At 36.7% G+C, this 24,610-nt stretch overlaps 1 protein-coding gene and 1 long non-coding RNA gene across 3 annotated transcripts in view; one reads left to right on the top strand and one right to left on the bottom strand.

The window, feature by feature from the left end:
- LOC116303512 (uncharacterized) overlaps positions 1 to 15,410 on the bottom strand; it is a 30,604-nt gene extending 15,194 nt beyond the window's left edge. For both annotated transcript variants that reach the window (XM_031713067.2, XM_031713068.2), the window contains exons 1-12: positions 15,223 to 15,410; positions 11,489 to 11,560; positions 7,594 to 7,763; positions 6,311 to 6,988; positions 5,099 to 5,362; positions 4,335 to 4,453; positions 4,029 to 4,087; positions 2,771 to 2,919; positions 2,387 to 2,473; positions 1,997 to 2,088; positions 1,297 to 1,503; positions 106 to 174 (exon numbers count right to left, since the gene is read on the bottom strand). In XM_031713067.2, coding sequence (XP_031568927.1) covers positions 106 to 174; positions 1,297 to 1,503; positions 1,997 to 2,088; positions 2,387 to 2,473; positions 2,771 to 2,919; positions 4,029 to 4,087; positions 4,335 to 4,453; positions 5,099 to 5,362; positions 6,311 to 6,988; positions 7,594 to 7,763; positions 11,489 to 11,560; positions 15,223 to 15,410 — 2,154 coding nt within the window. The remainder of the gene's footprint in view (positions 1 to 105; positions 175 to 1,296; positions 1,504 to 1,996; positions 2,089 to 2,386; positions 2,474 to 2,770; positions 2,920 to 4,028; positions 4,088 to 4,334; positions 4,454 to 5,098; positions 5,363 to 6,310; positions 6,989 to 7,593; positions 7,764 to 11,488; positions 11,561 to 15,222) is intronic.
- Positions 15,374 to 17,524, top strand: LOC116303513 (uncharacterized). Its single transcript, XR_004197966.2, has 2 exons — positions 15,374 to 15,475; positions 17,052 to 17,524. It is a non-coding gene; the product is annotated as an uncharacterized LOC116303513 (long non-coding RNA).
- The last annotated feature ends 7,086 nt before the right edge of the window (positions 17,525 to 24,610 follow it).

The following is a 24,610-nucleotide window of genomic DNA, read 5'->3' as shown; positions in this document are numbered from 1 at the left end:
AGTGTTTCATTAGCCTGAGGATTGGGGTAAAAAAATATTTATCGCATTTTCTTTATATTTTTATTATTTCTTTATGTTATATTTCACTATATTTTCTGATTTTACCTTTTGAGAGACTATGAATTCCTGTTCATGGTACTTGATAAGCAAGTTACTTGTGATGTCTACAACAAGCTGTTAAGCAAAGAATATGCATTAATCAGAATGACAAATAGTTATCTAACTGACTAACTGGATGGTATTCAAAACGTGAATGCAAATTTTAGCGAGCAAAGCCTTGGTGGTCAATTGTAAGTCCGTGAGAGGGCATCAAGGTAATCGTGTTGAAGTCAAACAAAATTCACATCATTTAGTCACAATGGTCTAAGTCCGTAATGTTTTCCCATTTCAGAGCACGTGTCACTCTCATTCTCTCGAGAATAAGATTCTTCGATAGAGTTTTGTACATATCTGTGTGTCTTCCAGGGGCGGCGGAACCGGGGGGGCCGGGGGGGCACGTGCCCCCCCCCCCACCAAATTTTTGGGGGGGCCTTGCCCCCCCAAAAATATTGGTTCTTAGTCATTGTTTTACGGCTCATGCGTCTGCAATCAAACAAAACATTGTCATTATCACATAGCGTTAAATATAATCTTCAGTGCCCCCAAAAGATTTTGCAGTGCCCCCCCAAAGATTTTTAGCTTCCGCCGACCCTGTCTTCTCATGAACAACCGTTAAACAAAGTAATAGTACTCTAGTGAATGCCACGCGGTATGTAATGGGAAAACTTTACGACCAAGTGTATATGACTTTTCTGTTATCCCAACAAGGAGCAATGTAGAATATCTCAAAACCTTCGACTTTTCTGGTCAAAAGTAACACATAAAAGTTAATGCTGAACTTTAGGATGCAGACATTCGTTATCCCTCGCCCTAGTCCATACTTCACTGGTTGCAATATATACATAGAACACATTACAGGAGCGGAACTAGGAGGGTTCTGTAGGTTCCTCTGAGGCCCGTTAACCGGATCTACTTTTCAGATCATTGATTGCATCGAAACTGGGTTCCTAAATTTTGATGACGAACCCCCCAATTGGTCGATTTGGAGAAAAGGAAGTGGGTCGGTTTTCTAGTTGTTGTTGTTTGTTTGCTGTTTGTGTGTGTTTGTGTGTGTTTTTTTTTTCTTCTTCTTCTTTTTTCGTGAGCCAATTTTATTTTTCGGATCCCCCTTGTTAAAACCCTGAACCTGCCCCTGCATCATGAGTTATCACAAAAGTATTGCCCGCCAAACTGATCGCCAGAAAAGCTTCTACTTACTTTGACTTCCTCATCGTTGAATGCTATATCATTTCGCTCATGTTTGGTGTAGTTGGTCAATGCTTCTAAAATCTCCACACACGGGATCAAGTCTCCTGCCATGTGTGAATATTCCTCACTCCCTACAGTCAGTTGTTTTACTTTTTCCAGAGTCTTTAAAATCTCCATATTAGGAGCTGAAACTGAACCGTTTGTTGCCAGTTCCATCTAAAGGACAAGAGGATTAATGTTAGATGATCTTTATAAAATGCAAAGTAAAAAAATACATGGGAGTTTGGAAAGAAGAGAGGCTCTTCGTTATGTGTGCGTGAATAAAGAATGAATAAATAAATAAAAGAACATGAATGAACAAATATAAATACAGATAGATAGGTATACGGCGAAAGAAAGCTAGGAATCCATCAACCAATATGAACAAAACGAGAACTGGAAAACGTTGAAAAAGGGAGAGAATAGCTGAAAGACGAATGAAAGTAGGAAGGGGAAAAAAGAATGAATGAATCAAAAAAAAAAAAAAAAAAAAGACAAGGAGATAATATTAGTTATATTTAACTAAAGTAATCAATCAAAATAATGGCAAAATGAAATGAAGGTAGGTTGATGGTGCCCTTTACGTGTGGTAATAAATTCAAGTTGAAAGAAGAACTCACGAAATTCACACAGCCATATCTTAATGTCTAAAAGTTTATCGTGTCCTCACCTCTTCGCGAGCTTTTGTTATGTTGTCACTCTTACACTGTGTATAGTCAGGGTAATACCAACCTCTCTCAGTACAGTTACGGCGAGCCACACCTTTAAATAATGAACAATATGTGTCATTTCAGCACAATGCCCTGAATTAGCAAGTGTCTCTAAGTTTGATAGGGCGTTGCAAATTAGAATAAATCCATCTTGTTGAATAAGTAAGCTACAAGTGTGTTTTCGTAGTACTAAAGATACTGAGTCGAATTAAAGTGGACGGCATTTTCCGCCTTTATTTTACTCTTTTGATGAATGAAATTAGACATCGGTTCTCAAATCCCTTAAAACACATCTCTCCATCGAATGCACAAGGGCGCCATTTTGATGAAATCGCTTAGTGAATGCTTACCTTTTGCTTCTCTAGGACATTTCTCTAAGGCTGTCCCATTAATGACCATGTCTGACCAAGTAGTGTTGAGATATGTTCCAGAACATGCTGTAACGAATAACGAGCAGAAAAGTACAACATTGATGGTCAGCGAGGGTAGATGAACGCCAAATGGTAAAAGGGTGGCAGATGATGGTAGTAATGGTAGTAATGGTAGCTGATACTCAACAAGTAATATAGGGCAATGGTAAATTATAGTAAACAGTGATAACTGGTGTTCAACAATGATAGACTAAACGGTTAACTGTTGAATTTAATAAAATAATGCGCTCTTGTTCCATCAAAAACAAAAAGCTGGCGGGCTCCACCAGTGCAAGCGGCTGCATGTGAGAAAGTATATCTCACCTCTTGCAGGTTTGATGCTAAAGAAATACCGATCCACCGGGATGGAACCAAAGCTGGCATCTTCGAATTCTTGTTCCATGACTTTCATAACTCTGTCTTTCGTTGAGTTTGTACTTTTAACTAGAACATCAACTATAACAGATCCAGAACTGAAACACGAACGGAAATCATACTATAGTAACGGTAACAACCGAACAACAACCACGACAAAGACGACGACGACGACGACGACAACAACAACAACAACAACAACATTACCATACAACAACAACAACAACAACAACATTACCATAGAATGAAAAATATATTTTTAAAAAATTGAAAAAAATTACAGTGTATATGGTAAAAGTTACCTAGAAAATAACTAAAAAGCTAATCAATCTGGGTAATAGTAACAGTAAGAGAGAGTAAGAGTATCGTTTCATTAGTAAGATAATAGTGCATCCTAGTTAATGAGTTGATTGGCATACAACGGACTTTGAATGAAATAAACCTTTTTTCAGTCCGTCATATACCGCTGTATTCCTTGATTACAGACTAATTTACTCAGGGTTAGCCTTACTTTAGCATCAACATATAAGTCCGTCATATACCGCTGTATTCCTTGATTACAGACTCATTTACTCAGGGTTAGCCTTCCTTACTTTAGCATCAACATATAAGTCCGTCATATACCGCTGTATTCCTTGATTACAGACTCATTTACTCAGGGTTAGCCTTACTTTAGCATCAACATATATTCCGAAATACCAAAGCAAAAATGAAATCTAACATCAAATTCTGATATTTCATGAACCTTCACTGTAAACCTTTGTACATTTTACGCAAGGACGAGGCCGAGTCCAAACAACAAATACCCTGAAACTGAATCGGAGTACTAAACAATAGGACATTTGAATTATGGTCATTTACTACCACTACTAGAATCCCTTGAACACTTTAATCCTTTTGTTCATTTAATTATTAGCAATTGTCTCAATATACTCATGAAGAAATACAAATTTGAATAAAAAGAAAATTCGTGAAGCGATTTGGTAGTGGTAGTAAAATGACGCCACCATGCAAATTACCTATTACGCGAAGGCTTTCATTGGCTGTTACTATGACAATGGTATTAATTAGAAGGAGCGTAGCTAATATATCAATGTGGTGAACAGATTGAGTTTTTATATGTATCTGGATAACAGCCCATTGCAGCAGTTTTGAATGACAGTTACCATGGTCACGGTGCTCTACTATCATATCTTATAAAACGTACCTGACTTTTACCAAGGACACTCCGTAAAACCCAGAGAACTCGTTAAAGATGATATCAAACTGAAACAAAGGAAGAACACTGAAACACTAGACCTTAATTCTTTACAAAAAAACATGCTATTATTTTCATTCAAGGAAGTCGAAATCCCTTAAGGTACCAAGTGCCCTTCTGAACCGTGAGTGTCATCGTTTCCTACCCTTCTCATTGGTTGCCTATGCAGCTGTCGTGCGTCATGTCACTTTCCCATCCTTGTAATATGACCTTATTCGTGGGTTTTGTTATACACAAACTACTGTTCCTGCTTACCTCTTTTTTGATCCTTTGCTGTAAGTCCTGGAACGCTGAGGAGCTTATGTCTTCATAATCTTGAACATAGTCTTCCTTGATTAGCTTCATTTTCAACGTCATATAGCTTGTACTTCCTTCTGTTGAAATATAAACAGAATATCGAATCAAAACATTTCAAGACAAAAAATGATATTTATTTAACCGCTTGTATCAAAATAAGACGCTACGATAAGTTTGTTTGTGGATTCAAGGCTAAGGTAGCCAGCAATGTTATGTTTAGTGCAATATATGCTATCGTAGGGTAGCCGAAGGAATTCCCCGAGAAATTTCCCGTACACGACGATACAACCAAACAACGCTCTTCCATCTCAATTCCTTTGGATGTGCTCGAGTCATTTTACTTTTATTTCGATTTTGGACTGAGGAAAACATGTCGGATGGCAAACGTGGATCGAGGTCAATCGAGGACTTTTAAATAAACTCCACCTCCTTCACGTGATTGACAGATCAGAAAAACCCAAAATAAGACTGAAAGTTGGAAGTTGTCGGTCGCGATACAAGTGTTTTTGCGGTAACGGAGACTACAAGTATCGCAGGCTCAAGAGAAAAAGACAAGGTTAAAAAAGTAAGAGTACAAAGAATGATACACTGGACCTTTTGAGAATAAAAACCAGTACGTATGAAATATCTTATTCCGGCTGAGAAAGACATTTTAGTGCACTGATATACTGGGACGAACTGGCTAAACTTTTCCCATAGTGAGTTTAGATGACTGCACTTACCTTTTACAGTGACCCTCAAAGTAGCTTTTCTCCGACCAAATTTATTACTAGCATGACAGACTATTTCGGACTCGTGTTTCACCACAAAGCTTATCTTGGCCCCTTTATTCAGGACTCTGAACTGTTTGGATTTCTTCGTGTCCATTCCATTGAATATGATTGTCACGTCGGGTTTTGGCAAACCATCGACTTCACAGACAACTTGGGCAACAGAACCGATTTTTAGTTCCGGGTTGAGTTGGTATAAAGACACTATTGGTGGACCTAGAAAAGTCAATAGTGTATAAAGAAAAAAATAAGATACCAAAGAATTTGTTACTTGAATCTCAAAACGTCAACTCAGTAATGCAGCTCGAAATTAGAAAGATATTATAATTTGAATTAGAATGCATGTTGCACTTTATTCAAACGTAGTTTGTACTGATTTATGTTTACAATACGGTTTTAAACCCGTCGTGTCATATGTGAGCAGAGCTGGTTGCTGGTCCTTTGTCTGTAAATCAAGGTTTTCTTTCCGGGTTCTCTGGTTTTCCTCCCTCAGATAAAAAGCCAAGTGCAATTGCATGCGCAATTGTATTTAATGGAAGAAAGAGCAATCCTTTGAACCAATGCTGAATACAAGACTAGAGCACGAACACGAATTTGTATATTTTCTATTCCTACGATTCTTTGTATTGCGTGCGCTGTTTTGCAAATACCATAGCAACACTTTTTTTAGTTACGGATTGTAACGTACACTTCTAACTCTGAGGATGGCCACAATGGCCAAAAGCTTTCTTCAAATATAATATCTAAAATTACACGCTTTTGAAGCAATTTATTCTATGATTTAACACAGGCCTACGTACAAAGGAATTTTAAGAGTACTAATCAGGGTCATGACCACCAGTACGGTACGTCCACTTTTAACCGCACCACTTCAGAACCTTTTTTCATACTCGTAAAAAATATTAATTACACAAGTAAATAAGAAAAAACAGGACCACCTATTTTCAAAGCCGCACCAAAGTCCACGTAGTGGCAAGCTACGGGCTTTCTAATCTTGTTTATAATCGTGATTTTGGTTGTGTATATGCATGTGTTGGTTGAGTATGCATGATATATCATGAACGTTTAAAATAATACAATGCACAAACCAATAATGAATAAAAAACAGTAGAAGCAACTTAATGTAACTTTTACATTGTTACGTAAGAACATACATATGCTAACCTGGAACAGGCGGGGTCGTGATTTCAACTGTGGTAGGTTCTTCAGTAGTTGTCGGTGATTCCGTGGTGGTGGTGGTAGTAGTGGTGGTGGTGGTGGTGGTGATGGTGGTGCCTGTGGTGGTTTGTGCGGCTATGGTTGTCGGTGGAAGTGTTGGTGAGGTAGTGGTGACTGGTTTCTCAGTAGTCGTCGGTGATTCTGTGGTGGTTTGTGCAACTGTGGTTGCTGGTGGAGGCGCAGTTTGACCTGTGGTTGCTGGTTTCTCAGTAGTTGTCGGTGGTTCTGACGTAGTTGGTTTTCTGGGGATTGGAATTGCTGTGGTTGTTATAAGTTCAGTTGTTGTAGTTGTTGTACTTGTTACATCAGTAGTTGTGGGTGCCTCAGTTGTGGTTTTAGCCACTGAAGATGATGGAAGCGATGCATAGATCGAAGTGGATAACATGGTGGATATTACTGCTGATGATGAAACAGTGGCTGATATCGTGGTTGATTGGTCCGTTGATGAAGGTGGTGGTGGTGGTGGCGGCATGACTGCCATACCTTTAGCTGAGGATGTTACCGGTGTTATGACAGTAGAAGGTTGAACCAACTGCGATGATTCAAGCATTGAAGAAATTCTCTCGCTCATTAGTATTACTGGTGCGCCAGTACTTGGTCGTGGCGTTGGAGTGGGTGTTGCTCCTGCGTTTAAGATAACAACGGTATTTTAAAATATGGCGATTCTCTAATAAGTTTGATCGTAAATCGGGAGTGAGCCGTCAATATAAACCCGTATTGTCGCCTCTGAATTACCGCGCTATAGAAAAATCGCGATACAGAAATTTTGAGTCAATAATGGCCAATACGTAATATATTTTCTCTGCCCTAATAGCCGCAAATATAAACCCGTATTCGTAACTCAAAATCGTAATAAGATATAACGATGAGACTCGGTCGTCTAGATATATTTCCATATTGCCGAGTGTCTTTGCTAAATAACGGGAAATGAACTTGAGCATATGTTTGCATATGTATATCAGTTTCACAGCAGCAATATAAAACACTATTACACGGAACAATTTTATCTGTAGCTTGTCTCGCAACAGCCGGTTGCGACACAAGATTCCGGAGTGTTTACACGGTGCAAAGGAGACGCAATCATTGCCAAAAGTAGAAACGAATTCTACTTTTTGCAACAGATTGCTGCAATTGCTTGTCTCGCAACATTTTTTGTCAAATTGCGCTTTAGGTTACACGCTGTAATTCAGATCCTGACGTTCAATATACTAATATCATTTTGTACTTACTACATTCATCAGTCATTTGGCTTCCAGCATAAGTTAATGACTGTCCATGTCTCTTGCTTGGCTTTCCACATTGTCCAGTCAACTTAACTTTAGCAGTCGTCGAAGCGAGATGTTGCTCCCAGTATTTATAATATTTGCAATCACATGTGATTGGATTTCCAGCTAGATTCCTGTGTCAAAGGAAAAGAAACTATAAGCATTGTCAGGAGCAGATCTAGGGGAGGTTCGAGGGGTTCATCCGAAACCCCTAATCTACGATTGAACACCCTAATTAACTTAATTATAACCGCTTTACAAGTATATAATTTATATATATTCTCATATACATGGACAGCCTAAATAACAACTACAGACACCCTAATTAGATCATCTTGATTTTATCGAACCCCACAAGGGACGACAATTATATTCCCCTATTTAGAAGCTAAATGCTGGTTTTGCTGTTGTTGTGCTGTATTTTATTTCATTTTATTTCATTTTATTTTATTATTTATTTATTTATTTATTTATTTTTTGGCTGTTGTTACGCTATTTTTGCTGTTGCTGTTGTTGTTTTGTTTGCCAAAGTCCATCTCCCTTTTTTGGATCGCGTCTCCACCTTGAAGCCCCCTAGTGAAAATCCTGGACCGCTCTTCAGCCAGGGGCTGCTGTAGGACGCTAATGTAGGAAAACTTGCCGTCACCATACCGTAAGAAACAAAACAATAAAATATAAGACGTTTTTTTTTTCGAGTAAACTGGGAAATTTAGGTGCCTGAGGCATCTGTGGTAGATACAGTATTACCCAGGGAAGACTATAGGCACACAGTTAAAAGGAAATACGCGCCCTCTGAACATTTTCCGCGTGACGACTATCTTCAGTGCCCCGGCGTGCTTACACTATAGAGCCCTCAGTAGGTGGAGAAACTATATTACATGGTGGTGCCCCTACTTTCACAAGGAAAGCTAAATAAAATAAATTTTTAAAATCTTCTATTTCACACAAAGTCATTGCCTTCAGCCATGTTAGTCGTAATGTTTTCCAAATTTATACCACATGTAGTTCCTTTGACATCTTCATTTACCCGTATATCTTGAGATAATATGAATATTATTCCTAAATGAATGTCACGCGATACAGATTGGGAAACGTACAAGCTTGGAAGCTAAAATAGTCTTTTGGCTGTTTATTTTTTGTTTATTTTACAAACGAACTTGTGCTTCCTATATCAAGACCAATAAAAACGATCGTCCCCTGGACATTTGTTAGGTCACGCCGCACACATTGCAGTCTGTATAAACATCATGAGCCTTTTATCAACAACATGTGTTATGCTCGCGTAGATACAAAGATGAACCTTGCTCTCTTAATGTGGTTAATGGGTGTTTAGTATAAACTGACCCGTACACTTATAAAGATTGCACATCTTTGCATTGACTATGAAAATACAGTTTCCCGCCATTTGCAAAACCGTCAGACAGCATGTTAAACAGAGCAGATCAGACGAGAGCAGTGAAGAAAGTCTATGAGCTTGAACGCTATATATATATATAACTTGTATCTTCATGCCGCCACAGAAACAAAGCATTATTACGCAACAGCTAAACTACATCCACTAATTAATTATGTATACTTTTTCTATATAAATGATAGTAACGAATATTCTTATCATTAAATCCCCTGAAGAGTGAAGCAATTCACGAAACAGGCTTGTCGGGAAAAATGTTGTCTTGACTTTTTCTTCTCAAACAAATATTCTGCTCTACTTCTATCGATGTATTGAGCACTATTTTACGGAAAATTGATTCACAGATTTCTTATATATATATATGAAACGACATTGTGCAGAAGACTTGTTGCACTTTTTTAGTTGTGTTTGTACTACAATAGCTGGTTTTCAATCATTCCCAAGAGGATGAAATAACAAAAGACACGGTGGCCATATTGGATGATATAACAAAAGAAACTAATGACGAATCTTTTGTTAAATTCATCCAACATGGCGGCGGTGAAAACCATCAATACAATGTAACTCTCATTTCAGACCGCGTTTCATTCCCTAGAGTATGATTTCTTCGTTTAACGGTTGCGCATGAGAAGACAAATGATTATGGATACGACTCAAACAAATAATCTTATTTTCAAGAGAATGACAAGTGGTCATGAATAATTATTAATTTATTGTTTTATTCATTTATTTGATGATGTTTTTCTTCTTTTTGATTTATCGTAATTGTGTTTTATCCAATGAAGTCATAATGGAAGTTAAAAAATTTTACACGCGTTAAAGAAAAAAAAAAATCAAAAAAATCAAAAAAATCAAAATGAAACGTTAGGATGTGTCATAGTTTTTTAGAATTATTCCTCTAAGCTTAAAAGATAAAAAAACATATTAGTACGAAGAAGACGTTTGGACATTCTTTAAAAGAAGTTTCATTTAGCCACTCTGTCAAAGTGTGTGATTTCTTTCAACGCGCAAAATCGAAAGTCAAAATTATTTTTGCGATATACTCAAAATATAACATTCAGGCTATAACAGAAAGACATGAGTGCTACGCTTACAATAATGAACAGGACGCGCGTCTCCTCGCTTCTAACTATAAACGTACACTATCAACAGTCAGTTTGGGGTGGGGATTCAAGAAAGTGCAATTAAATAAAGTGTTTTTTCAGCTCAAAGAGAAACAAATTCGATTAATCCCAGCTGGAGTACAATGAATACTTCAGCGTCGCGAATATGGTTTCAGAGGGCAAAACAATTGTTTAGTTGTTATTCACTATTCGTAGGTGCAGACATTCTGTCTAGCAGAAATTGATTTTAATTAAGGCGAGTAAATAATTCATGTGTTTTAATCTTCGAGTTTTCCTTGATTTCTCAATTCGTCTGGAAGAATACAAATGTTCCTAAAAAATTGCTATAAATTCGATAATGCAAAGAAAAAAAAAGGTTCGCAAAATTTCAAAATGAACACGTTTTTAAAGTGATGATATATGTTTTGTTGTGCTAACAAAATCAATATTAGACTCCTCTATTACCTATAATAATTATGATTTATAATATCCCAAAGTAATCAAATAATAAACCCCTTTTTCACAGTCACACACTCAGTCATCGAATTATTATAATATACATTTGTTCCAGTGGAAGTCCGTGGTAGACTTTATATTTAACAAATAACACAGCTTTTTCCGTGCTCCGTTCAGTAATAAAGCACGCAGGAAGTGGCGCAAGAACGAAAGAAGTGTAACGTAAGGAGAAGCACGAGCCGTAGATGAGTCTTCCTCACACTTCTTAAGTGCTTTATTACTGAATGGACCACGGAAAAAGCTGTTTTATTCGTTTTATCATATAGTCACTATTTTATTTTGGTATTGAATTTATTTACGCAAAAAGAAAGACGGTCGCAGGATCTGGCAGCACTTCGCGCGCGCGGATGGCGTCAGCACTGTGCTCCGTTCACTATTAATAAAGAACATTTTTCGACCAATCAGCGCGCGAGATAAACCAACTGAGATAAAAATAACTCTTCAATAATGAGTTTTTAATTTACATCAAAATATAATTGATGCTGAAACTGGCAAAAAATGAAGTTTGACTCTTCTTCTGTTTGCGTGCCGCATGAGCCCACAAGTATCAAAAACAGCACATCGCATATATACCCTTTTGTAAAGTGTTTTGAAATTGAGTCTAACAGAAAAAAAAAATCACAGATTTTTCCATGGCCGGAATTGTGCTCTTTATTTTCCTGTTAGCCTCGCATTCAAGGTAATTTAAAGGGGTCTGTTCGCTTGAATCCGACATCAACACCAAGAGATATTTCTACTCAATCTGGAACACAATGGACGCATGTGAGCCCGCGATAGGCAGTGTCAAAGTTTGCATTCACGCGGAGCATGCGCATAAAGCAGTACTTACAGATCAGTTAATTTGTTAAGTTTAGCTAGAGAAGGCCACTTGATATCAGTAAGGTTAGACTTGGATAAATCTCTGAAAAATAGAGTAAGAAATACGTATTACAAAAGCTTTTATTTTCCCACAGTAGCGTATGACACGAACAAAGATTGAACCACTGACCCGTGCAGCTCGCATTCTGCAATAGGCGTTACGAACAGCGGGCTCAGCTTCCGCCCACTTTAAGAGGTTTGCTATTCATTCCAAAAATAAAGATTAACAATCTTAAACGGACGCTTAACTGAAGCCATGACTTACATCTAGAATATTCCAACTATTAATATACTTTAGCATGATAATATTTCTCGCAGTGTTTCGTACAGGACTACTTTGACTTAATCACTGTAAATAAGTTGAATATATAAGTTACTGTAGGAAGCCGCTTCATTAGTAATCTTGAAGATTATTAACAAGAGTTACACAAATAATCTGCACTATGGGCCATGAAATATTCGTTCATTTGGCGCGTTCTAGAAATGCCAACCTTGACAGCATATCTTAAAAATAGGTTATTCTCAATTAGTTTCAATAATCTATCTTTTTATTTTACTTATTATCCCCGAATAAAATCAGCCAGCGTATTTCTCGTAATGCACGGCTAAGTTTAATTAGTCATCACAAGACTTGAATTCGAAACTCCATTAACACTACATCCAATTTGTCGAGACAACCGGTTCGAAATGACACTGTTAAGGGGATAGTTCCTGCGGGAATTAGAAACAGGTTTTTTCTTGAGCCGCAATAAGTAAAATAAATAACAGCCTGAAGTGTCTACTTTGGCAGAACACACTTGCTCAAATATATTATACAAATGCACTATCTATCATAATTATGTCTTTCCTAAATGAATAGTCTTGCATGAGTGGTAATTCACTGTCTGGCTCAGGTTCAAGTATGCAAAACTCGGTCCAATATATTTGGAAATACTGGAGACTACGATTTGTAAACTCTAAACTGTCAACTTTAGGCTGACTTAAAAACATTGGAAGTAGCAAAATTCCCAGAAAATTCAGACCGTCAGTCGAATCACAAACTAATAAGGTTTTACCTTAGTATTTGATGAAGACATTTTTGACTGAATTTGGCAAACAAAAGTAGTCAGTTGTAGGATCTGTACTGAACCTGAAAGTACTCCAAAATGGTCCAGTGTTTTGACAAGTGTCTTTAAATCTCTTGAAGAATATAAGAAAAGAGATGACGCTAAAAGATTTTATTTTTTTATTTTATTTTTATTTTATTTATTTATTTATTTATTTTTTTTTTTGCAAAGCTCCTGAAATCACATAAAAGAATGAACATTCTACTCCACTCGCTAGTTCGCGGTTAATCAAACTACGTCACCTATTGACAAACGCGGGTGCATGAGTCACACTATATTTCTTTCTATCTTTCTTTCTTTTTTTTCTTTTTTTTCTTTGGATACATGATTAATGACCAAGATGAACTATATTTTTCATAACGTTACAGGAACAAAGCACTAAAATTTGGAACGGTAAAATTGAAAGTCACTTGGAGCTTATTTGCCATTCACCTTGTTTTTCCTAGCCCCCTATGTGCTCGTTAAATATACATGTATGTACTGCAAATTATTCAATTTATCTAAACGATTTTCTAATTTCCTAAAGAAACCGCAAACCATTAGAGAAACACAAATTAGCACTCGGTTTAAGTACTATTAAAAGTCATTATGTAAGAAAATCTGCTTTGTTTTTGAACGGAAAGAGCATGGGATAAATATAGTAGGGGCTTCAATTCAGTCTTGACACTAAGGTTTAAGGAATCTTACTAAGCATAACATCAATAATTTGTCGTTTGAAGTGATTGATAATCTTCTGAAACGAGAACTGAAGAAATTAGGGTTTTTTCTTGTATGTTGTCAAGAATCGCCGAGAAAGGCCTTTTGCGGCTTTCTTCTTTATCACTGTTATGCCCAGAATATTCTAGCTATATAATGCTTAATCTATTAAAATGGATCAGTGGTAATGCCTTTAGTCTTTTGTACACCGATCTCACACTAAAACAAAAGAACTATTTGCCTAAATCTACTTATGTTCAACGTACAAATATAAGATGTCATCCTTGAATGACTATATCGCACTAGGCTTAAAGTTAGAGCTGCAACACTGCTGGAAAAAAACTATGTTCCAAAAAAATAGGATAAAAGAGTGCATTCATTTGGCCTGCAAAACAGTTTTATAATTATAGTGAATGACAGTCCAAGTAAAAAAAAAGATAACAATGGAATATTTTCCTCTACTTATTATGTATTACGATGACTATTCTTTCACGGGCAAAGAAAAATCACTTCATTAAAATAGCTCTATTTATTCTGCCAAATAGCAAACAAATCGTAGAATAAAAGAAGTAGGTGATGGACATGACTAAATGATGCGACATGTTACACAAATCTCGCTCCACTGACTATGATTGTGGGTAAGGTCTACCTCTTGAACGCGGGTTCTTACTCCTTTACGCAGTCATAATACTGCATAATAATTTAACATATACGAACTAAAAGAGAATATAAACAAAATTTCAAGATTGAACTTGGCCGGAATGCTATTCAAAAACAAACACACGTTCTTTAGGGTTTCCGGAGATTTCGGTCTGGGGGTTTAAGGTTTTAAATTCAGTATTTTTCGACTTTAAACAACCCTGATCACCCAGCAGTTATTATTATTTTTACTTATATTTAAATTATATTGCATGGCAAAATAAAAAGTCGAAGGCTTAATGATAGAGCTATAGGAAAAATTGACAGCTTCTTTTTGCAAAGAAAGTAACACAAAAAATCATTATTTAAAATTAAAATATCTGTCACTCTCTCGTATCCACTTAGATTCTTATAAAGATACGAAGCACGTATTTAGTGATTACCGGTATTCAAATCAAATATTTGAGCCTACAGTTCTATGATCTGGAAAAAATTAATAAGTGTTTGAAGGTAATGGGCAAAGTACAGCTATAGTTCATAACATTTGACTATTTGCAAACGTTGAATTGGTTTCCGCTTAGCAGATGTTATCTCCCAAGGACATTTATTGTTTAGACATCAAAACCATGACTTATGAGTCTAGAACATCAATGTCTAAAGTTAAAATTGAACGATTTCAGGACTCCCAAATCAAACCTAGAACTGGATACTCCGCGATATATTATACCTGAGAGTTTCGATTACAATATAATATGAGGCTCTTTACACAGCGCCTCTATATATGTGACATATTTTCAAAGTGACTCTAAATAGACGCGAAATATACTCCATCGAACCCATGGATATTCCGCACTAGGGGTCAAACAGTGCGCTTCTATAGATATGTTTAGCAAAATACCGTCCTTGAAATGCCATGTTTTTCTCTAATAACACGGCTACAATAAACTGGAAAGCTATAAACACTTGGGGAATTCTCTTTGCGATTGTATAAGCCTACAATATGCACTGAACTACTCTTCTTGAAATACTGTAAACAGTAAATATGTGGAAACTCAAGACTGGGAGGTCATGTCATAGGAGGCAACCACGAATCTAAATACATCCTGAATATTTTACACATGGTCTTTTAATTTTAACTGCGAACAATCTTCTAATAATAATAAGCAGATTCATAGGTTTTGGTATCTCTCTCACGTGGAACTATTAGCCTTTGTTTGATTCAGAACACGTTCTAAAGTGAATTTCACTTAAGAGGTTTACTTACAATTTCGTCGTAGAAATAGGCCATGATTCCGGTAAATTCCCTTGGTAAGAACTACAGTTTATTGCTGATATGTCGTCGTTTTTTGTTTTTGTACACTGACTACAGCCTCCAGGACATTCTTGTTGACTTGAAGATTGACTTAAAGGTAAAACAACCACCAACACAAAAGCGACGGCAACAACGGTCATCGTTCATACAAGACGAACCACCGCAAAAATGCCGTGGAAAATCCTTTCAAAAGCAGGCTAAACAGGTAGAATTAATGCTAACTCTTTCTTGAAACTCTTATTCAACATTTTACACTCTCAACCCTATGTAATAAGTCGTCCATCGCCGCACCGTTCCAGTCGCTTTGGTCTCTTGAAAACATAGATCACGCAAGCTATTCCCAGCTGATTTACATACTAATTCAGTGTTAATTTATTCAAACATTGGTCGAGTCTGTTTACGTCTGCCAGATGCTTCGTGGGATGACTTTGGTTTTTGTTTTTTAATAATAAGTTATCTTCACCTGCCTACTCTTTTTTCTTTACCTTTATACCGCTATTTACGCTTGGGTGCAAAGATGATAGAGCTCGAGTTGTTGTAGTACAAGTTAGATCTAAAAACTCGTATGTACTAACCAGGGTTAGCCCACGATTTATAGGCTAGATATTCCACCCCTTTACAGCCCAATGAACAGAGTCGACCTATCTACATATAATTATCGATTCTGTAGATAATTCCGAAGACTTTGCTCGCCTTATAAAAGCACGATCATTATTCTCCCGTCAGTCTGGATCGTTTACAGTTACAAGCCCTCGTGGGGCTCCCATGACTTGTCTATAGGTCCAGCCCCCCCAAGCCAACCAAGACACACCCTCATACATTTGACATTAGTAAGCAATATTAAAACATCTTTTCGATAATCTTTATTAAGACGTATACATGATGAAAAAGATGATGGTGAATAAATTACGATGCACACGTTCTACGTACTGTCATCTTGGACAAATGACCAGCTAAATTTTCTAGTATTAACGGAAAGAGCTCCGATAGCCTTCTGTGTGAATGAAAAATGAAGAGCATTGCCTCTGTGTTTGGCATAGTTCTGTGTGTAAGTGTCAAAAGGTTTAGATTTTTATTAGTTTTGAAGTTGCTGTTTAAGTTGAAATGTCAAACTGTCCTATCGAAAGTTAATTTACCATTCAGATGTCACGTTATCTTTAAGCAAATATTGATTTATCGTTAGCATTCGATAATCAACGTAGATAATTGGACAAGAAAATAAAACTATTGATCAGTTTTCAAACATTAAGATTTTTCAAATCGTAAACATTTTCGATATCCAAACTTTCTAAACTGTAAGAAGTCATAAATTTGAATATTTTATTCTTGATACTTGAAAGCTTCACGCTAAAAAAATGAGCATGAAATGATTCCATGAAAAGTTGAACTGTGAATACACCATTTTCGAGTTCCAAATTACCGCAGTGTTCCTTGATTACAGACTCATTCACAAAGGGTAGTAGCCTTGAATCAGCGTCTAAATATTCACAAATACCAACGGTAAAGTAAAGAATGCACAACTTCAACAATATAAACAATTTGAAAATTCACGGACCCTCATTGTGCACATCAATATTCTGCACAAAATCGAGGCTAACATTGAGCACTCGAAACTGGAGTATTGGATGTATTTGTATTTGACCAAGATATTTTTTTAAAATACATGATACTTGCAGCGAGTACTTAGTTCGAGTATAACTGAGCAACTAACTAAATATATACCATTACATCCTACTGAACGCCGAAACAATTTACACTAAAATTTGCACCGTTAATTGCAGCGAGCTGCCGACATGAACCAGCAACATCCCGGCCCACGTGTTCATGTTCCAAAGGCACTGAATTGAAAATACCGGTACTCCTACACAGGGAGGAAGGAGTACGTTTGATCTGACGGCCAAAGTTATCTTGAGTGTTGTCCTTCTTACAAGAACTTGAAAAATACCGGGTCTGCTAAGGTGTGAACCACCTGCTGACCTGCCAGAGAAAGGATGTAAAAAAGACACAACCACTTGGCTGTAGAGTTAGTCATCAGCAGAGAGATTACCATTTGTGCCAGTTTGTAAATTCTATTAGATTTGACTGCACATTTGAATAATTACCAATTCAATGTTATACTTTAACTTCCTAGCTCTGATGCCGAACGCTCATTTCCTTACTGTTAATCAGCTTATAAACTCTGAAACATTGATGTATTTAACGTACGTCCTTGAGTTCTAATATATAATTGAGATGTCTTTCTTCAAGTTCAAAAGCAGTGTCTTTGGTTGGTCGGCTTCACGGTACATAAATGGTACCCTGAGGCAATCTCAGACGGCTTCGTATAAAAACATAATAAGTTGAGACGGTGTAAAAAGAGTAGTTTGTTAATTGAGTAAAACAATTTGGAGCTATTTTTGACTAAAAAAAAATTATTAGCTATAGTTAATGACGATTCAAAGAGAGCCATAATAAACTGAGAATGAGAAAGGATTTTAAGCAAGGAGAGGCTAAAAAAATAAAAAAATGCAAGCGGTCAAGGAATAAAAAGAGAGTTCTGGACTCAGTTTACTGACGAGCATCAAATCTCACAAAGCACTCTGGGAAACCGAGTACAACATGGATACTATCAGGAAAAAATACTCTGTTATTTAGAAAATAGAAAATGGTTGTAGAAGGAAAAATTATCAGATTAATTCTTAGAGGGTCCAAGTAAGCGTTAGCGCTCAGTTTCCCATCATGCTTTGCGAAGGGGTGATTAATTCCTTGTGCACTGCTTCGCTCAGTGATTAGAAAGGAATTCGGCTATGATCCACGATTTAGAAAAGTGCATTATTAGACGTGCTGAAGGGAAATCGTTAAAAGGGAAGTAATTAAAAATATCGATGAATGATACTTGACATAAATGGGCCTTCGATTACCACAGGGTTAAAAAAAGAAGTAATAAAAAATATCGACGAATGATAAATGACATAAATTGGCCTTCAATTACCACATGGTTGAAAAAAATGGCAATGAAATTTGCATATTACGTGATATCTCAAAATCGCTGGGGGGGGGGGGGGGGGGGGGCGGGGAGGGAGGGATGGAAAACATAACTTCATTTTAAAATTTCATATCATTCTAATTTGGAAAATGGAAAACGTTTTAATGACTAATACAGCTGGAATCGACTTAACGCAGTCCACACAGTTAAAAGTATGGATACGTAGAATATAACCGGTCGCATTTGACTATAGCATCATTCAACAATATCAGCCGAATAGTTCAAAAAGGATCAGCAACAGTGACAAAAAAAGAAAGAACAAGAACAAGAGCAAAAAAACAACAACAACAACGACGACGACGACGACTAAAGAAACCACGAAAACAAAGAAACGAAAGAACGAAAACGAAGAACGAAAGAAAAAAGAAAAGAAAAACTAGATGAAATACGAGTACATAAATGATTAAGATGCAGAATTTCTCATATGAGAATAATTATATATACTCTCTGACTGTCACTTGAATGGCTTGTCTGGATGAATCAAGAATCAAGATGACCGAGCGCCATCCAATCACACCGGTTCAGTATATCCACACCACCGATGATGGCTTTAATCTCCTGTGTATCACATGTGTAGCTCTTATGTAACTACACTGATGGTGCCGTAATTACATGATAAAAAAATCTCCTGCCTACCATCTGCTGCCACTTGCATGCATGTCATTTTTAGGTTCCAATCCAATGACATACGCCATGTCAGATTACCTCAAAGAAGACTCTAGTCATATCATTTGATACTATCAAGTTGGCAAAACACCTTTGTAAAAAGGCTTTTGAAATTGACATTTGGTTGAGCAGTTACACCTACCCATTATACTGATTAAAAATTAAACGTCGACGAAACCATCAATAACAAGAAAACACGATCAAGAATATTTTTAACGGAAAATGAGCGACGACAAAGCCATTGATCCAAGTCGAGGTTAGCTTGATAAAATCAGTAAATGTATGAACCGTATCAAGTGCAACCTTGCTTAGAGCTATTGTTTTGTGGTCTTTCAAGCGAATTCGCAAAAAGGTCTCTTTTTTTTAATGGGAAAAGTGAGGTCGTAACAAGTCGGAGCATTGTCTCTGTAATCGAGAGCCGTTCTTAGCTGAGACCGTTAATCCACTGGCGTCATTGGGGTTCATTTTGGGGAGAGCGGCATTTTTATTATTAAACGCCCGGTCTGGTACGACTGATGTTCGAGATATTTGACAAAGAATAAAATAATATTAAGAAACATAATTTATTGGTTCTCCTCATTGCCTAACGCCTCAGTGTTGCCTATCTCCTTTGGCTCCAACAACCTTTGTTGAAATTGGTAGACATTACTTCTGTAACCTGGGCTATATATTACCTAGTAACCTGGAATAAACTCAATGATATCGCATTTCAATTGAAATGACGGGCACTTGGAAATTTATACTCCATTCAAAAACAATTTTTAACTGATAAAAAGGCCCCCTTAAAGTGTTTCTGAGATAGATATGGAGAACTGTGTCTGATAACTGAAGAGGATAGAATACAGACTAGAAAAGAGGCTTTGGTAAATAGGAAACTACGATTACAACTTTATTTTGTGACAAGGATTATGGCCAAGAATTATTAGAAAAGAACGCAAATTATCTCCAAAAATTAAAGAACGGACAAATAAACGAAAAAGAAATATTAAGATCTAAAATGAACGAAAGAAAGAGAGGAAAAAAGGGGAAGAAGGAAAGATATAAATGACTAAAGCAAAGTTATCGGTTACAAATCCGTTACTGCGCATGTCTGCAGACCAAATCAATTAAGAATTTATCTTCTGATAAAAACCACAAAAAATTGCCAAATACTAAGTTTCAAGGCCCAGAATGTCTTACGACAGTACCTCAGCAATAGCAAAAAGCCGTATACTATATGTTATATCTCAATCAGCGGTTTTTAAATCTTTTTTTTTTTTTTAAATGAGAACAAAATCCCAGTCGATTTGGCGTCGAAGCACAAACTTCCTCGATGCATTAGCAGCTTCTTTATTTACTTAATACTATATTTTTTAGTGCAACCTTTATTGAATATATTTTTTCATCCTATCATAAACAAAAAGATTTTTTTGTGAGCCCACAATAAATTGTCTTAACTAGTCCAGAAGTGGGAGAGAAAATATTGGTTGATGATGCAAGCTTGTAGTCCCTAATACTTAGATAGCTTAGATGCATCAAGAAAACCGAAAAAAAATAGGCTATTTGTGCAGTTTGACATTTGACATCATTTGTGAGTCCTGCAGACTATTTTTAGTCACAGAAAATCCCGTGACAAGTAGGGAAAATACACCTTTAAACCAACTTAGTATCACTGCAAGGCCGGACAATTTAATCCAACACGTCACGCGGTATTTAAAAAACTCAGCATCGCATCCTTCTTAAGTAATGATTCGAAAGCAAACTTTAAAGCCTTGGTTTGCTTGTAAAGCGAATGAATCTTCAGGATAAAGTCAGTTGAACACTTCTAATACGAGTTGTTGTAAAAAAAGATCTCTTTCCCAAAATAACAAATTGGACAAGAAATCTTCTTTCTTTGCAACAACCCGTATCAGAGGTTGAACTTTATCTTGAACGGATTATTTCGCTTTGCAAGCATAACAGTAGTAAAACTTAGTCTTGCAGCAAAAACAAAGCTACGTGCAAACTGACCGAATGACTTTAACCAGTTTAACGTAATAGTAAACTGTTTTCCTGTTCTAGTCAAAACAGATACGTTGTTTGCGTTAATTATTCACATACTACCACGACCAGAATCCTATGCACACTTTTTTTTTAGTTTAATAATATGCACTAATTTCCCTACTATTTATAGTATTTTCAGGGGCAGAAAGAAAAGTTGCAGTCTAGAGCGACATTCTTGATTATACTGAGTCAAAATGGCGCCATCTTGCAAACGGCTATAGATAAACATTTCTTCAGTCATTTTAGCGTGATGTCTTCTCATCTCAGAACACGAGCCAAGTCTACTTCGGAATTATTTCTTCGTTTATCAGCCATGCTTGAGTCAAGAAAACACAGCCAGAAAGAGCCAGTTTTTTGACTGACAGTTTATCATCGAACTTGAAATGAGAAAACATACCCTAACCTGCATCGATTTAGCGTAAAATATTTTTGCAATTTTGAAGGCGGCTAGTGAACTGACATTGTCTTTATCACATTTCTTTTCTTTCAAATGCTTATTCATCAGATGAATTAAAGCTACATATTGCTATCAATAATGATTTCCAAAAGTGTGTTCATATCAAGTATGACGCATTTATCGAGTCGTTATTCCAGATTAAGGTACTTGAGTGCACTTACTCGTAATCAGTACATCAATACGATAAGACCATGGGATATTAGTATAATCTCTTTGCAATAACATTACTAAGTAGATATGAAGTATTCTTGAGTAAGCTAAGCTTACTGGTACAATCTATACAGATCAACACCGAATTTACTCGATCAAGTGACCCATTCACACTGGATTGACATACTTTATTAGGCTCTACCAAACATTATGCCAAATTCATTCTGCTTCCATCAGGAGTGTGAGGGCGTCTCTATTGTTGTGGCAACATTTCGTTCTATCTATATAAACCTTTACTTTTAACATTATTTAACATTACGGCTATTTACGTTTTCAAAATATAAAACAAATATTAAGTTGTATGGTTTTTTTTTTTTCGTGATTTTTTTTTTTTCGTGTTTTACGTTAATTTTATACACATTTAGACATAAAACATTATATACGCACTTTGAAAGGCGGAACTTAATATAGTTTTACTGAAATAATTTTTCTTGAATCAAAATCGATCCTCCTAATCATAAACTTCTTAGTTTAAAGAGGCCACGATAAGTTGATAAGAGGCGGAAATTGGGTTACATCAGATATATCTATCTTTATATCTTTTGCAAGTATAGATCATAGATTGGGTAATTTCCTGTGAGAAATCTGTGTTTGTGAACGGCTACGCATGCTCGCGAAACGTCAGCCAAGTTGTACATGTCTTGAAATCAAAAATTTGTTTCGGTGAGAAGACCGTCTCCCACCAAAAAAAGCGTTCCTTGAAATTACCTTGACCAACACCATCTTCTATTAATGTCAACACGTCATCATGATCATTGGCATGTTAATGTCATTAAACGAAAAATGTTTCTGATTTCTTTTTTTTGTTTGTTTGTTTGTTTTGTTTTGTTTGTTTTTGTTTTTGCTCGTTTGTTTTCGTTTGTTGTTTTTTGTTTGTTGTTGTTGTTGTTGTTGTTGTTGTTTTGTTTCTTTCTGGTCAAACCAAACCAAACCAAACCAAACCAAACCAAACCAAACCAAACCAAACCAAACCAAACCAAACCAAACCAAACCAAACCAAACCAAACCAAACCAAACCAAACCAAACCAAACCAAACCAAACCAATAATGCTAGAACTTATGGAATATTTAAGTAATGGAATATTTATTAACTGTAAACCCATTCAATAATTTAACGCCACGACACTAACTGCTCTCGGGTCAATGTACATGGCGCGTATCCTTCTCATAAGAATAAAGAACAAGAAAACATTACTGTCATGAGCCTTGACATTGACATGGCAGGTATGACGTAATTTCACTGCCATGTCACGAGTCTTACTCGAGTTACAATATCGTTAAGAGAACATCTTAGTAGTACAAGACTTTGTGGCGCCAAGTAAGATAAGGATCTAGGTAATCAACTCTATTATTATTAATTACCGCTAATAGTAGATTATTAATAAAGATAAGGTTTGCAAATGCACGAAGGAAATAAATTGCGATACTTGACTGTTGTTATTCAATAATATAAACCTTTACCTGACACGCACCAACATCCCGAGTATTTTATAAGGAGCAAATGACACGGAAAACTGAACTTTAAATCAATTCTCTTTTGGCAATGTAATGACGAAATTTATCGTCAATAAGAGGACAGACACATAAATTGCTGATGTCAATTTTTCTTTTACTTTTTTTACTATAACAAAACGATGAAAACGGCTCGAAACAACCAACGGAAAGAGCGTGCGCAGGTTGATGTCAGCTTATCTGTCTGTACTTTTATTGATAAAAAAATAACAAATCAGCTCGAGAGAATTTTTTAAGCTATTGTAAAAATAATATTTCAGGTGTTAGTGCTAACACGGTATTCTTCAGTCATTTTAGTTCTTGCAGTGATGTTCCGTACGACTTAAACTGGCGCATTAGATCAATAGATCCATAGTAATTCACTAATTACACTGTTTCCATTTCCTCTTAAACACAAACTATTGTTGGTTAAAGCGAGAGGCTCACGGACGTTTCTACAAATACATCGATGAAATACCTTATATATTGTCTTTTAGTGTGCAGTTGGAATCGGCTACACCAAGAAACACAGTCAGTAAATTTTCCTTGGCTAACAAAAGTGTAAGAAGCAGCAGTAAGGGGGACTCGCGGTCACCCCCCGGAATTACATGGGTATTCCCCGCGCTCACGTAAAGGCGGCCGCCGCGGGTATTACCCGTAAGGTCGTTCTGGGTATTGCCTGCGTAATTCGATTTGAAAAGCTCTCTACGGGTTTTACTGGTGCCCCGCATTACTAAGTTAAGATAGTGTCGCAAACAAAGGTTAAAATATTTCCTAGATATAGATGGACGCCATCAAAAGCATTCAAAACAAAACTGTGCGCAAACTGCGAACTCAGGTATTGGATCGTTTGGACGCCGACTTCGCCTTCACGACATTCACAGAAGGAGACACAGAAGAAATCATGGACGAAGAAAGAGCCGAAAAGATAATAGACCTGATGCCTGAAGGTAATTACCGTTTACAGTTAACGTTCATAAAGTATTACGACGGCGAATGGATGATAGAAAGAGGTCGTAATCCTATTCGGGCGTCCGGTAAGCAGAGCTTGTTTGTCCTAAACAAAAATACCAGGCCCGGAGCGCTGGTAGGCATCGACATGTTGTTCTACGAAGTTGCTTACCCTGTTACAGTAGTAATCTACGGTGCGTATGAGATTAAAGAGCCGGACGTCAAGAAGTTGAAGCCAATGCGACATCCCGGCAACTGTGTAGGAAAGTTAGTCAGGGAATTCTTTGAGGATTCTTCCAGAGGTGGTAAGCTTACCCCAAAGAGGAAAGAAGCTATCAAGAGATGGGAAGATGCTACTCATAGGGCTGGAGCTACCATAGACAACATCAAAAAGCTAGAAGTCCTTTTAGAAAGGCGAATACATGTGAAAGATATCACAGACGGGTACATTTATCCTGGGACGCATAAATACGGCGGCAGAGGCGCGCCTATAGTCATCTACCAGCATAACGGACACG

This window comes from Actinia tenebrosa, unplaced genomic scaffold (assembly GCF_029948245.1).
Source record: "Actinia tenebrosa isolate PJP-AT-01 unplaced genomic scaffold, QUT_ActTen_1.0 PGA_scaffold9__36_contigs__length_13948895, whole genome shotgun sequence".
In the NCBI taxonomy this organism is placed as follows: domain Eukaryota; kingdom Metazoa; phylum Cnidaria; class Anthozoa; order Actiniaria; family Actiniidae; genus Actinia; species Actinia tenebrosa.
Note: the sequence above shows the minus strand (reverse complement) of the source record. Positions and strands in the feature narration are given on the sequence as shown.